Here is a 13561-nt window from a genome sequence, read left to right on the forward strand (position 1 = left end):
AAGACCCTTGCAAGATTATTGTAGGAGGAGAGGAAACAAAGAAGCAGAGGAGTCAGTCCTTAAAGAACTTAGATGACATTTACAGATAAAAAGATAACTAAAAATATAAGAAAGTCTACAATCATTGCTGAATGAGTGATACAGTAATTAAGTGGGGTAGAACTTGAAGGACGGGCCAGGGAAAGTCAAAGAAGCCTTTCTGTGAATTTGGCCTTGGAGGATGAGGGATGGTATTTTACCAGTTGGGGAAGGGGGAGCAGTCCCTTTGTGTGGAAGCAGGAAAATACAAGGAGGCCGGTTTGGCTTTGAGTAAAGGGAGGAATAGATGGCTCAGTGCTTTAAGAAGAGTCGCAAATTAGGATTCTTAAGGTCATCTCAGAGGAGACAATTAAGGAAGAATAAATGTGGAAAGCATTCACTTCCTGGACAGGTGCAACTCCCCCCCCTCCCCCCGAAATCCTTCTTCTTCTTCTTCCCCTTCTTAATGTGTTATAGAACAAAGAGCTGAGGCATTTAACATAGTTGGCTAGATGGGATTTAATTCTGCCCTTTAAGGGAAAAAAAAACCCAACAACACTGGAGTTATTTTGAGATGTGGAGGTCCCTGCCCATGATTTCCCCATCCTTTAGGTTTTAGCTCTTAATTATTTGTTCTCTTGTCTATTGTGTTTCACATGCTTCTGAATTTAAATGTCAGCTCCTTTTGGTGTTAGAGTTTTTCCTGGTTTGAACTCAGGAGGGTGGGAAGGACTCCCTCTTTCTCAATGTATTTCAAGCAGCCAGTTGAAAATTTGTGAAACTTGGGCCACATTTTCAGATTTGAGACAGATTGTAAAATGGAGAGAGAATTTTTCCAGGGTCTGAGTTTCAATGTAGACCCTTCCCAAAGAAATACCTGAAGCCAAGAACTAGGCCCTCATGTCCTGAGTAAGGATGGAAAGAAAACTCCCTATGGATGTTTACCTGGTGATAATGAAGCATCTTGATAGGACATTAAAATGTGCAGTTTGTTTACTCACAGGTGAATCTTACTCTTTTCTTTTTATGTTCCTTTCAAAAAAAATCATCATTTCCCCAAATTGTAGGGTAGGAAGCTATACCGAAGACTCTTTGTTTTCTTTCTTTTTTAATCCCCTTAAAGTTTGTGTTATTTTTTGTCAAACTATACTAAGAACTTTTTAAACTTCCCTTTTTCCTTAAAATTTTTATTATTTTCTTTTGTTTCCATGTTACCTTTGTTTCTCAGTATCTCCTATTTCCTTTCCCTAACTTTCTTTTATAGCAAAGTACTAGAATATTACTGTGCCCTAAGAAATGAAGAAGATAGAGAGTTACTCAGGAAGACTTATGTGAACCGATGCCAAATGAAGTCATCAAAACCAGGAAAATGATTTACCCAATCACTATAGCAATGTGGATGAAAAGAACGACAAAAATCATAATCGAATTATTATGATGACTAAGCTTGACACTGAAGAAAAGATAAGAGCAAACACCTCCCTTTCACCTTTGCAGAGGTAGATTGTGGACCTAGAGCACTGCATACGCTCTTGGAGTTGATTGACGTATTAATTAGTTTTGCTGAACTGCTTATGATTTTTTAAAATGCTAAATATTGAGCCAGAATGGATAAAAGCACAAATATTATCTTTGTGAAAACTGGCCTCCCAAACAGCATTTTAAAGAAAACATTGTCTTGAGATTATTGATAGGAAAAAAAAGCAACATGAAGAAAAATGAATCAACCACTCATAATGGTAGTTTGTAGCAGCTGCCTTGTTTAGGGCCTCCCAAGGAGGTATATGCTTTCCAAGTTTCTGTGGATGCCAAGATGGGGAGTGTCATGGCTCACTCTTATCTTCCTATATCCCTTCTGGGGTTTTATTTTTGTGCACCATTCCATCATACCTTTGGTTCCATTTGGTCAATGAGCACCTTATTCCTCTAGCTTGCATTGTCTCAAGCCCAGGCTAAATGGAGAACCTAAAGACTAATGTGAAGTTGACTGTTTTTCCATAACTTTGGAATCCTACAACTTGTACAGACTCTTTGTTTCCCATGTATTCTCTCAGTGCAAAATATTTTCCTCTTCCCTCAAATATTTCAGATGTGGTGATTTGGAGGGAGAGTGAAGAGGGTGGGGAGGAAGGCAGAGGGGGAGGCTGTGCAAAGGAAAACAAGGCTTGGCCAGGAGTTAATAGCTAATGGTTAAGTTTGTAGTTTTTGCTTTTTTGTGTCAAGTTTTTTGCTTCATGACAATCATTTAACCTTTCTTTTAGTTTTAAATCCTATGTATGTATGTATGTTTTTCTTGTTAAACTTTGGATATCACAAAATCATTACCTTTGATGTAATAATCATGATAGGGCAGAATTATCACTTCCAAGAATGATAATTTTCAGAAGAAAACAAAAAAAAATTCACTGTGATAGCTTAAAAAAGAATTCAAGAACAAATTTCTGACATCCTATGAAAGAAAGCTTGAAACAGGGAAAGGGTGCTGAATGTCCTTATGAAGTTATTTTATCTGAAAATAATAGTTTTTCATTTAGAGGAAGATGTAAACACATTTCTTTCCTGTCTGGATATTTGACTGTAAGGTTAAAATGTCTTATTTTTGATATCAAGACTAAGCACTTTGCTGATATATTTTGGTTTATGTGTTTGGATGTTTTTTAAGAGGTAGCATGCTTAGATTTCAGTCTTAGCTAGTTATGTTACTGAAGTAACATAGCAGCAGTTTAAAATGTTTGTGACCTCCACGGTTGATTAGAAAAATCCCATTAATGAAATAAGATGCTAATCGGTAATGTGTTTTGCCAGTCATCACAGGCCTAAGCAGTCTGCATAATCCATTGTTGATTAAGTTAATGAAAGCACGGTACTGGTTTGAAAGCTTTGTGACAGCAGATTGGAATAAGATTGAAGACTTTTAGACTGTGTTGCTCTAGGGGACTAAATCAGGATGGGAGGGTTGCTTACCCACATGACTCTAACATGCATTAGGTGGGCTTAGGGGGTTTCTTTTGTTTTTGCTGAGGGAGGAGAAAGAAGAGGAGGAGGACACAGAGAGGAATGATCATGCTCTGCCTTGATGAGTTTATTATCACTGTCAAGGCTAACAGATGGTGCTGAATGGGCAACAGTGACTCTATGTATGGACATTGTGCAGCTGGGGAAGTTCATATCATGTAAGGCTTACTGAATATTCTTTTTCTTTCTTCACAGGTGACATCACACAGAAAGGTTATGAAAAGAAGAGGTCAAAATTAATTGGGGCCTATCTGCCACAACCTCCAGGTATGTAAATCTTGATTGTTCTCATAAATCTAAAATGTCTGTGGGTCTTGAGGACTAATCACATTAGGCACAGGGCAAATTAGATGGATCATTTGAGACCAGAGAACATTTTGGATGTACAGTCAACACTAATATCATATACTTTTTGTACGTAAATAGCACATTTCTTTGAGTCTTTATACATACCCTTTATGGCCATTTGCTCATATGTTGTCTTTCTAATCATTGGACACTTGATTTAATGTGTCATTCATGTAGAGATGGCAAATAATGTAATAATTATTTTTGAAGCCTCATTCCTTATAAAAAATGAGGACCAGTTAGAATTTCAAAATACTGTCTCTCTCTTACTCTCTTTCTAAAGATTTCTACCTGGAAATAAGACTACAAAATACTGTCTGTGATTATGAAATCTCAGACAGAGATTTGCTGTGTTTTAAATTGTAGCTTATGTAAAATATCTTTATTTATTCTCTTCACATGTACAGCATCTACCTCATTCTAGCCTTCTCAGATTTGTTAGTTAATGTTATCTTTTTGTACTTGGTGATGTTAGTCTCTCCCTGAGCCTTGGTGAATTCCAGGAAAAAGGAGTCCAAGGTTGGAATGGAGTGTTGATGTCTCACCTCTCAGGCAGTCCTATCTGTGTTTGGCTAAGGGTGACCTTGAGGGCTGACTACACACTAGGTGCTGCTAAAACGAACTCAATTTATTTTCCTAAGAAAAAAAATGGAACTCCTGTACCATGAAGTTGAAGAAGTACTGATTTCATAAGCTGTTATTTTCATGTTATTCTGTAAATTTTGGTCTGTAAAGCATTGCTTTGAAGTTCTGCTAGAGAACATACAGGCAGACACACACACACACACACACACACACACACACACACACAATGAAGCATGCTACTAACTTCTTTTAGCTTGAGAATAATTACTGCAACTTGATGTATCTGGTGACATCCTACCACCAGGTAATGGCAAAGTGTGCTCAAAGAGAGTCTCTGCTGCCTTTGTATATTTCATTTTAATTTTTTAGGTTGGTTTTAATTTTTAGTCTATTTATTTTTCCTTCTTTTAGCTTTAAAATAAGAAACATTTTAAAAAATGGGTTGGAACATAATGTATTGTTGCTTTTTTTTTTTTGTAACGATTAACCAAAGCATTTTCCCAACAATAATATGGAAAGGATACTTAGGGGAAGGATTGATTCATTTAGACAGAACTCCCCTTGCCTCCCAATTCCTCATGGGAGATGTTCCTGGAAATTAGATTGTCTTTCTCAGGCCTTGGGTAGCCGAAAGAAGAGTAGGATGGATGTTGCTGCTTCCTGGATCTAAGATGAAAGAGAATGAAGTCGACCCTTCATCAGAACGCTCATGATTAAAAAACAGTTGGGCTTGTCCAAACCCTTCATGTATAGATCTCTCAAGGTCAATTGTAAGGAGACAAGTGATGGAAATCCATGGTTTGTTGTATTTTTTCTCCTCCTTCCAACAGAATTGTAGCCAATGCTGACCTTCTAAATAACCATGCCACTTGCTAAATGTTTCAAGGAAGTGGAATCTTCTGTATTTTGGAAGAAGGCGGGGGATGGATTGGTTGTGTGTTGTCCTTGTGGTTGTTTTTTCATCTGTGCATTGAAAAACAAAAGTGAAACAGAGGCATTTCCCAAGAAGATAGTTCTCAAGCCGCAGCTTTGCAAAGAACATGCTTGACCCCAATGTTGGCCGGGCACTGATGGTGGAAGGCGCCCGGGCTGTGTCGTGTGGTCCCTTGTTTGTTGTGTGTGCTGTTCTGCATGGGGGCGGGAGCTCCACTCACTGCTGTAACAAATTTAAAAAAAACTAAAATTTGAATTAATTAGTTTTTTTTCAACTTGTTACAGCAGCGAATGGAGCTGCCGCAGTACGGTGTAGACTGCAGCACAGTGAAGGACCCACGAGAAGGATGCTCCGTTCCGCCAACATCGGGGTGTGTGACATCCGAGAAGCAGCGGCCAGAGATCGGGCGGCCAGCACCGCGGGAACGCGGCCTCTGTTTTACTTTCGTTTCGGTGAGCACTCCTTTCCAAAGGGAGAAAGAGAAAGAAGTAGTAGAGAAATGATTGTCCAGTACAGAAACCTACAATTCAGAAAATATTCAAAGCAACTTTGTTGTACTTGAAATTAAATAATTACAGAATCCTAGAGCTAAAAGAATCTTAAAGATCATTTGATCCAATTCTTCCATTTTGTAGGCGAAGAAACTAAGGCCCGGAAAATTGAAGTGACTTACTGAAAGTAACATATCTGGTTGTCTTCTGACTCAATCCATTGGGCTTTTCTATACAAATCTCCATTTTTATTTTATTTTTTTTACTTTACAACTCTTTAGTCAGAGTTGGGGGAACACACAACTTACACTTGAAAAACAGAAAAAAACCTTGAAAATTCACAACTCATTCAGCTACATTTCTCTGATTTCCTATCAGTTCCATTATTCTATGGTCAAACATCTGTTGGAAGGCTGGAGTCAATTCTGAACATCAAACCACTTAGGCTTTTAAAAACTTGTAAATTAGTCCATTGTACAGATCACAAGAAAGTGTGTTTTGCAAAAACCAAAAAAGAAACAAACAAAAACCAAAACTAGCCAATCTGCAACTCTTAGGCAAAAGGAAAATATGAACCTTCTCATTGTATCATAAGAAAACTGACATTTATAGACCAAAGTTTTAACCTCATCAGTCACCCCAAGGCATATCTCCTCCTGCTCCCTCTGTCCTATAAACATATTCTTGTACAAGAATGGGAATCATAGAAATCCTAGATAGTGAACTTGCAGAGACCTTGGATTCCATCATTCTCATTTTTAAAATGAGGAAAATGATGCACAAAATGGTTATATGACTTGCCCAGGGTCATTTTACCAATAAGTCTGAGGTTACTTGAACCCAGGTCTCCCAGAGGCCAAGTCTGTCACCTTAAACAACTATGTCAGACTGATAAGCCACCAGTAGAATGCAGATACTAATATTATATTATATTATATTATATTATATCATATTACATTCATATCTCAGTTTTAAAGTTAAAACAGGTGTAAAAGTTGCCCCTCCTCATTGTTTCCATTGTGTTTGTTTCTCAATCTCTGCTTCCATCCATCCTTTGCAATTTCATCTTCAGCTAACTAGTTGATGGCCCCGGAAGCCTATAATACCTTTCCTGATGCAAAGAGACAGAGAGGTGACGGAGCTGTCTGCTTTCAGCAAGGTGGTGACTTGTCATCAGATTCCATCTTGGTATTATTTTTTCAGAAGATCCACATGCCCATTGAATATGAAAGGAAAAAATATCATTTGACAGGAGAGCATTTTGTGTAGAGGAGCCATTTCCCCATGTTAGTCTCCCTAGTTTCCTTTGAGTACCAGAAAACTTCATTGCCTTCCCACCTGTGATTTGAGGACAGGTTGTCCTACTTCATGGTTTATTGGAGGTTGTCACTCAGTCTTGCTTACTTGTATTATTTGGTGGTTTTTTCCACCGTTCTTATTCTCTTAGAGGTTTACTCCTGAGTGAATAAAGGCATTCGTTATGCATAACTTACTTCCCTAGCAAGTCAGTAACTGAAGCAGATGTTTCTAAATTAAAGAATTTAATTCTTTCTTGACTGCCCCACTTTTTATAATGATTCTCCTTATGTTGAAGACTCATGTAGAAAGACAGATCAAAGAATTTATATGTTTTTGTCGGGAAATAATTTGGTATTATTTCACACAAGTTTTTCTAAAGCATATAAGGTGTTTCTAATGAATACCTTTTTATTTTAAGACTTCTTGTTACAGAAACAATGTCAGAGCATTTGTGGTAGAAAATATGATTAGGATTTCCAAGGGGTTTTAAGAATATATGTCTTTTGATTGGAACTTCTTGTAGACTTTTGTGTAATATTCAAAGCTGTTGAGTTTCAGCAGATTGTTCTGATCATTCATGGTAGAATGTCAGCACCATCCCAAGTGGTCCTTCTGGAAGCTGTTTCTCTTTGCCACTTTTTATAGACTTTTTTAGATAGGTCACATGAATTATGTCCATTTAGCAGGCATTACATTCAATAGTAGCTACAGGCATCTCCCGAGAATATTGTGGTACTCTCAGTAATGACTGAGGAAGACCTTTGTTTATTTATATCATAAGAACATTCCAAGACATAGAAGGATGTAGAATCCGGGAATAAAATATTGCAAATTGAGACTAATATTTGAAAGGAGGAGAAATACTTAAGACACCTTAGCAATTGTTTGGTACTTGTCCTTTTCTGACTTTTTGTAATTTCCTACATCATATTCCATGAACTGTTTTAACTGATTAGCCTTACAAACGTATGAGGTAGAAACCAGTGCCCTTATCTTTCTTCTCAGTGAAATTTTGTTGGTACAAAGTGTGTTTTTGTAATTAAATCCTTACTGTTTCTGCACCATAGGCTGCAGTGGCATAATGCACTAATATTACTAATTACATAATGCAGTCTATTACTATCAATAAATAACATAACTTTTCTCACCCAGATAAACACTAAGAACATTTTATGACATGTGTCTTAAATAGCTTGTATCTGTTCTAAGTGCTGATCTGTAAAATATCACTTACTCCACAAAAACTGTCAAAGAGAACGCTAGAGTGGTTCTCCTTTTTTGTGTTATTTTTGGAGCCATCCCAGAATATTCATTCATTCAACTTCCTTTTGGGATTTGGTTAAACTTCATTTTTGAAACTTTTCTAGGTTGAAGTAATTATTAAAGAAGATACTCTCTAAAGCTCCCTACTCCAGAAGTCTTCATAAGCTGAGTCATTGCTCCGTGAGGCATTTTAGAGTATTGATATGGAATAATTTGTCACTCTGGTTATTGGAGATACAAAAGCCATGATATAGCATAACACACAAGTGGGCAACTTAAGGATGATCACAGAATCATAGAAGTGTTCACATCCATCTAGGCCCCCTCTTTGCCTACAGAAGAAATGATAACATACCATCTATTCAGTTTTTACGTGAAGAAATCTAGTGAGAAGGAACCCTCTACTTTGGAAGCAGCCAATTTTACTTTTGGGCAGTTTTAATTGTTAAGAATTTTTTCCCTGACATGAGCCCAAGTCTGCTTCTCTGAAATTTCTTTCTATTGCTCCCAGTTCTTCCTTCTGGTCCAAAACAACTCTAATCTTTTTTCTACCTGATAGTTTAAAGAAAATTTCATGTCTTCCTTGAGCATTTTCTTTCCAGGTATCCCGAGTTTCTTCATATACTTGAAAATAACCAGCATGTTCCTATGAAGCTTTCTCTTCTTCAGACCAAACATTCCCATTTCCTCCATATAGTTGAGGCTAATTATCATGTCACTCGTGAGCCCTCTCTTCTCCAGGCTCTCAGTTCTTTCCAACAGTCCCTGTAGATAATATATTTGAGGCTTTTGACTCTTCTATTTGCCATTCCCTGGACACTCTCTAGTTTCCTCAAATTCCTTCCTCACATATGGTACCTAGAATTGAACATACTACTCCTATATATGGCCCTACAAGAACAAAGTGCAACTCTTTTTTTTTTTTTAGATTTAAAGGGTCTTTAAATTTTTTTGATTAGATGATTTGTTAAAAACAATATTAAACAAGACCATTAATTGAATTTGCTTAGTAACCATTTACAATTCAATTAATTTCAGTGCAGAAAATAGAGCTTTTCCGTCATTCCCATAAAGCCCCTCAAATCAGAATTTTTCACCCATTCATTTTTACTTTGGCTTTTCTCACTTTGCATTATTTCATAATGGTCTTTCTAGATTTATTTGAAAGTACAACTCTTAATACATCTATTACCTTGTTGATTTCCACAGTTGGTGATCTGGCTGGCAGGGCAGATGCCCCCTGCTTCTTCTACCACCCCATGTGCACCACATTTTAGAGGGAAATCTCAGATCTGTTTTGAGTCCTCAGTCCATTACTTGCTCGCCATTGTCAATATGGGAAAACTAGTTTCTTAATCAATAAAATGGGGATAATGATAATTTCAACATTTTGATAAGAACGCTATTTTCTCACAAAGTTGTGAGAAAAGTATGTTGTGAACTTTTGAGCAATATAACAATGTCAGCTTTTATCAGTAGTACCTCCCTAGAAACTAGAAGAATAAAGAGGGCAGTCTCTTTGTGTGAAGGTTTGGTATTTGTACTCTTTGTTCAAGAGCAGAAATATAATTCAGATCTACCACTCTTTCTTCTGTTTCAGATTATTTTGCTATTCTCTTACTTCTCCATTCTATTCCTCTTTGGAAGGATGCAGTTTGCAAAATGAACAAAATTAGATTCTCTGTTTTATGCTACAAGTGAGCAAGAAAACATTCAAATAATTGATCCACAAGGTAGATGTCAAAGATATTCAGCTTTATAACTCACACATACACACATGTACAAACAAACAGAGAGACAGACACATACATATATGTGTGTGGAGGAGGGGCTCACTCATAAACATTAACACATATTGCTTTTAGAGGGTAGCTTTATGATCTTCGCCCACCTCTTTACTTTCTTCAGTCAGCACCACCGTTCCCTTTGGTTTCTGCTTTGGGTAAACTTGAAAGGCAAAGTAAGCATGGAAGCAGTGTTTATTACTAGGCAGTCATTGAAGATGGCTGCCTTCTGATCACTTTTCCCATTTTTAAAATGTCAAGGATACCATGATCTTTTTACCTCAGCGTATTCTAGGGAGCTGAATGTTTGTTTATTGTTCCTCTGGAAAACTCAGCACAAAAATCCCTGTATTGCATGATAATACCAAGGTAACAAGAGTTGCACTTCTTACCTAAGAACTCAATGGCTTGAAGTTGACTGCCTTTCAAAAATTCAGGGTAATTAAGGCTAAAAGAACCCGATTTGAAGTCCAGTAGCAACATTCAACAAAGAAAGATATTTTTGGGGGGGAGGGGAGGGCAGCATTTGTGTATTTTAGAGGGAAGAAACAAAGGATTTTCTTTTTCTTCCATTTCAGCCTTTGTGATCTCACAAATGTGGCTACTTCCTTCACTGCACAGATTAGAACTCATCTTCACCCTCTCATCCTGTGTGATTCCTCTGCATGTTTTTATATCCCACTCAATAGCCAGGGGAATTCTTCTTGGCTCACTTAATATTTTATCAGTCCTATAAAGTATCTAAGTCCCTCAGGCTCTTGTTATCTCTGTGACAGTGGGCAAGTCATTGTTATTGTTATTACTACCAAGGTGGTCCTCAGGCTGTCAGTTTGTCATTCCACCTCCCTCTAAATGCCCCCTAGACTGACCCTTTGCCAGTCATGCATGTCCTGGATGCTGCATTTTAGGCCACTTCCCAAGCAAAAGTCTTTTTCCAGTTCAATCAGACAAACATTTGTTATAATGATAATATAGTAGTGTGTACTTGTTCCTACCATGTGTCTTTAAGTTGTTCTTTGGATCACTTGCAGTTTTGATTTCTTGTAAGATCATGTTTCATAATTTGTAGTTATGTGACATCCATGGAGTAATACTGGATGTTTAAAAGTTATTTCATTTTTATTTTTTTTGGAAGCACCTTGGACCATTGAAAGTGATTTTCAGCTTTTAAAAAATGTTTTTGAGCATGATCTCCTACTTTCTGTTGAGTTCTGGGTTCAGCTTATTGCCTGTCCATGTGCAATATCTGTCTGATACATGTATACTTACATACAGAAATCTAAACTAATTAATAGGATATCAATGCATTTCATAATCTGAGTCATAGATGTTTTCCATCCAATTGGATTTTCCTGAGTTTACAAGTAGGCCAATCCATGAAACAGAATTTTATTATCCGCTCTTCTAAATTTCCCTGTTATTTCTTCTAAATGATTTTGATGGAGACTAGGCTATTTTTAAAAAAATAAATTAAAAGGTATTTGGTAATAGCCTACTTTTTCATTCTTACTTCTGTTTGTTTGTGGAATTTGACATCAATTTTAATTAATTCCATCCTTGCCATTTTAGCAGAGGGCTCCTTCCATTGAATCGTTTCTCAATAGTACCAAAGCACAGATTTAGAGTAATGCTTTCATTATGCAAGTGAGAGCATGAAAGCATCTTAAATGTGGTGTTCAAATATGCTAATCTGTACAACATACTCTGCAAAGTTTTAAAGTCGTATATTAGGCTGCTATTAGTATTGTAAGTCTGACGATCATGACAACAAATATTCCATTTGTTGCCATAAGCATAACTGAATCTGATATGTATTTGTTTTTCCTCCCCTTTTCCTTTGCTTTGGGATATATATGTAAGCCTTAGATAGTTTATATAGTCTTCGCAGACTGTGGTCTTCAGATGAAGGAAGACTGTAACCTATAGCTCCTCTACTGATGTAGAAATAGATTGTATTTTCTTTAGATAAAATGCAAGACACAAGGTTAAGCCCTGGAATAGAGGAAGAAACAGCATTCAAATAGGTTAATTGTTAGTAATTTAAAACATGGCCTGTCTGTGACTCAGCCTGATATTTTTCCCAGAACAGATTGCTGCAGGAAATATAAAAGAAATCCCAATTACAAATGGGCATGAATACCACAAACGGTTTGGCCCAGTACTCACAGACACTGGTGAGTCTGTATTCCTCCTGCTGTTCCTTCTTAAGGAGTCTGTTCTCACTGCTAACTGAGGTGTGAATAACTCTCCACCTCATTCCAAAATGCTTCTTTGTGGCTGTCTCCTAGGGCTGTCACCAACTTGCTGAGAGCTAGCGATTGGCTAGCCTGATTTGTTATCTTCTATTAACAAAAGTGTTAAATTACTTGCATCCTCAGTTAGCCATGTTCTTGATCAAAAATATAAAATGGACTTCTAATGCTTGTCCAGGAAATGTGCTTACTGAATATATCAGTAGGAGGAGATGATGGAATGATTAGTGAAATTTCCTGTCAATACTCAGGGTGCTGATGGTTTATTTTCTTGCTCTTCATCTAAATTAAATTCAGATAAGGACAGAAGCTACTCAAAACCATCTCTTTCCTTTTGGTGGGGGTGGTGGTGGTGGTGTTCTGATCCGTCTTAAGCGCTGAATATCACTACATTTATTCTCCTGTAAGTTGAGGATGTTGTATAGTCTAATTCTCTCTCCTGTGGCTTCTTGTGGGGTAAGAGAATGATACAAGAACCTGATAGCTCAAATTTCCATGGTGTGAACTCACTATGAGCTCTGGCTCTCTGTCTTCTAATCAAGGGAGCACTCCCTGAAACACCAAGTCAATTGAGAGTAAAGGCACAGCCCAGGCTTTAAGGGATTACTTCTTGAAATCATTTAAAAAATGAATACTGACTTCCAGAACCTTGGTTAAATGCAAATTTAGTGAGACAGCACACACACTGGGCAGATGGAGGCAAACAGAAGTTATAGGAGTCTGTAGGCACAAATCAATATCACCTTAAGGGTGGTGGTGAATATTTTTGCTTATCCTGAAATAATTATATAAGAATAGGTATTGTCAGAATAGGAAAGTCATAGGAATTGTATCATAATTTATAATAATTTATTGCTTTCCTTTTTATCTTCTTATATGGACAACAGTAAATCATAGAGGGTCCGTTGAGATACTGTATGAAAAGTTCTTTGTGAACACTAAAAGAATGCATAATATGAATTATTCACATCATTAAGTATGATACCCTTTTCACCTGTTTATGGTAACACATTTCTTTTTGTCACTGACTTTAAGAATAAATATATAGCTTTAAGGTAAAGATGATAGTAATTTAGAGAAGGGAAGAGAGCAGGAGTCATAAGTCATATTGGCAGATAAATTTAAAGTTTGAAAAACAAACCTGTAATTTCACTACACTTCTTAAAGTCTAACACTATGTAGGAAATGTCTCACCAAACCCTAGCACGTTTCTAGAGAATTCAGTGGCTCCTCAGCACCCAATTTCAAAAACCCTAATTTGATGGTTCATGTGTGATTGAGAGTATGAGGTTAGAAAACCAAGGTTAAGGTCAAGGTCAAGGTCATGTATCTGCCTAATCCTCACAATGACTGTGCTGTTGGAAATGCCTACTGTAGTGACCACTTATGTTTGTGTCCTCACCATTTTTGTTCTCTTTAGTACATAGATAACCATGATTCTGAGTGTGTGCTTTTTGCCATTTTAGTTCAGAAATCCTGATTGTCCCTTTATGTTTAAATAAAGTTGACTACAGATATTTTCTGGCATAGATGGCATCCTGAATCTTCCAAAGGTGGTCACTTCTGCCAGGT

General features: G+C 37.0%; 1 protein-coding gene across 1 annotated transcript in view; it reads left to right on the forward strand.

Annotated features, from left to right (window-relative positions):
- DIP2C (disco interacting protein 2 homolog C) overlaps positions 1-13561 on the forward strand; it is a 592611-nt gene that overhangs the window by 318988 nt on the left and 260062 nt on the right. Inside the window, exons 2-3 of the mRNA XM_036759139.1 lie at positions 3229-3300; positions 5185-5352. Of these exons, the coding sequence (XP_036615034.1) occupies positions 3229-3300; positions 5185-5352 (240 nt within the window). The remainder of the gene's footprint in view (positions 1-3228; positions 3301-5184; positions 5353-13561) is intronic.

This window comes from Trichosurus vulpecula, chromosome 5 (assembly GCF_011100635.1).
Source record: "Trichosurus vulpecula isolate mTriVul1 chromosome 5, mTriVul1.pri, whole genome shotgun sequence".
Taxonomy (NCBI): Eukaryota; Metazoa; Chordata; class Mammalia; order Diprotodontia; family Phalangeridae; genus Trichosurus; species Trichosurus vulpecula.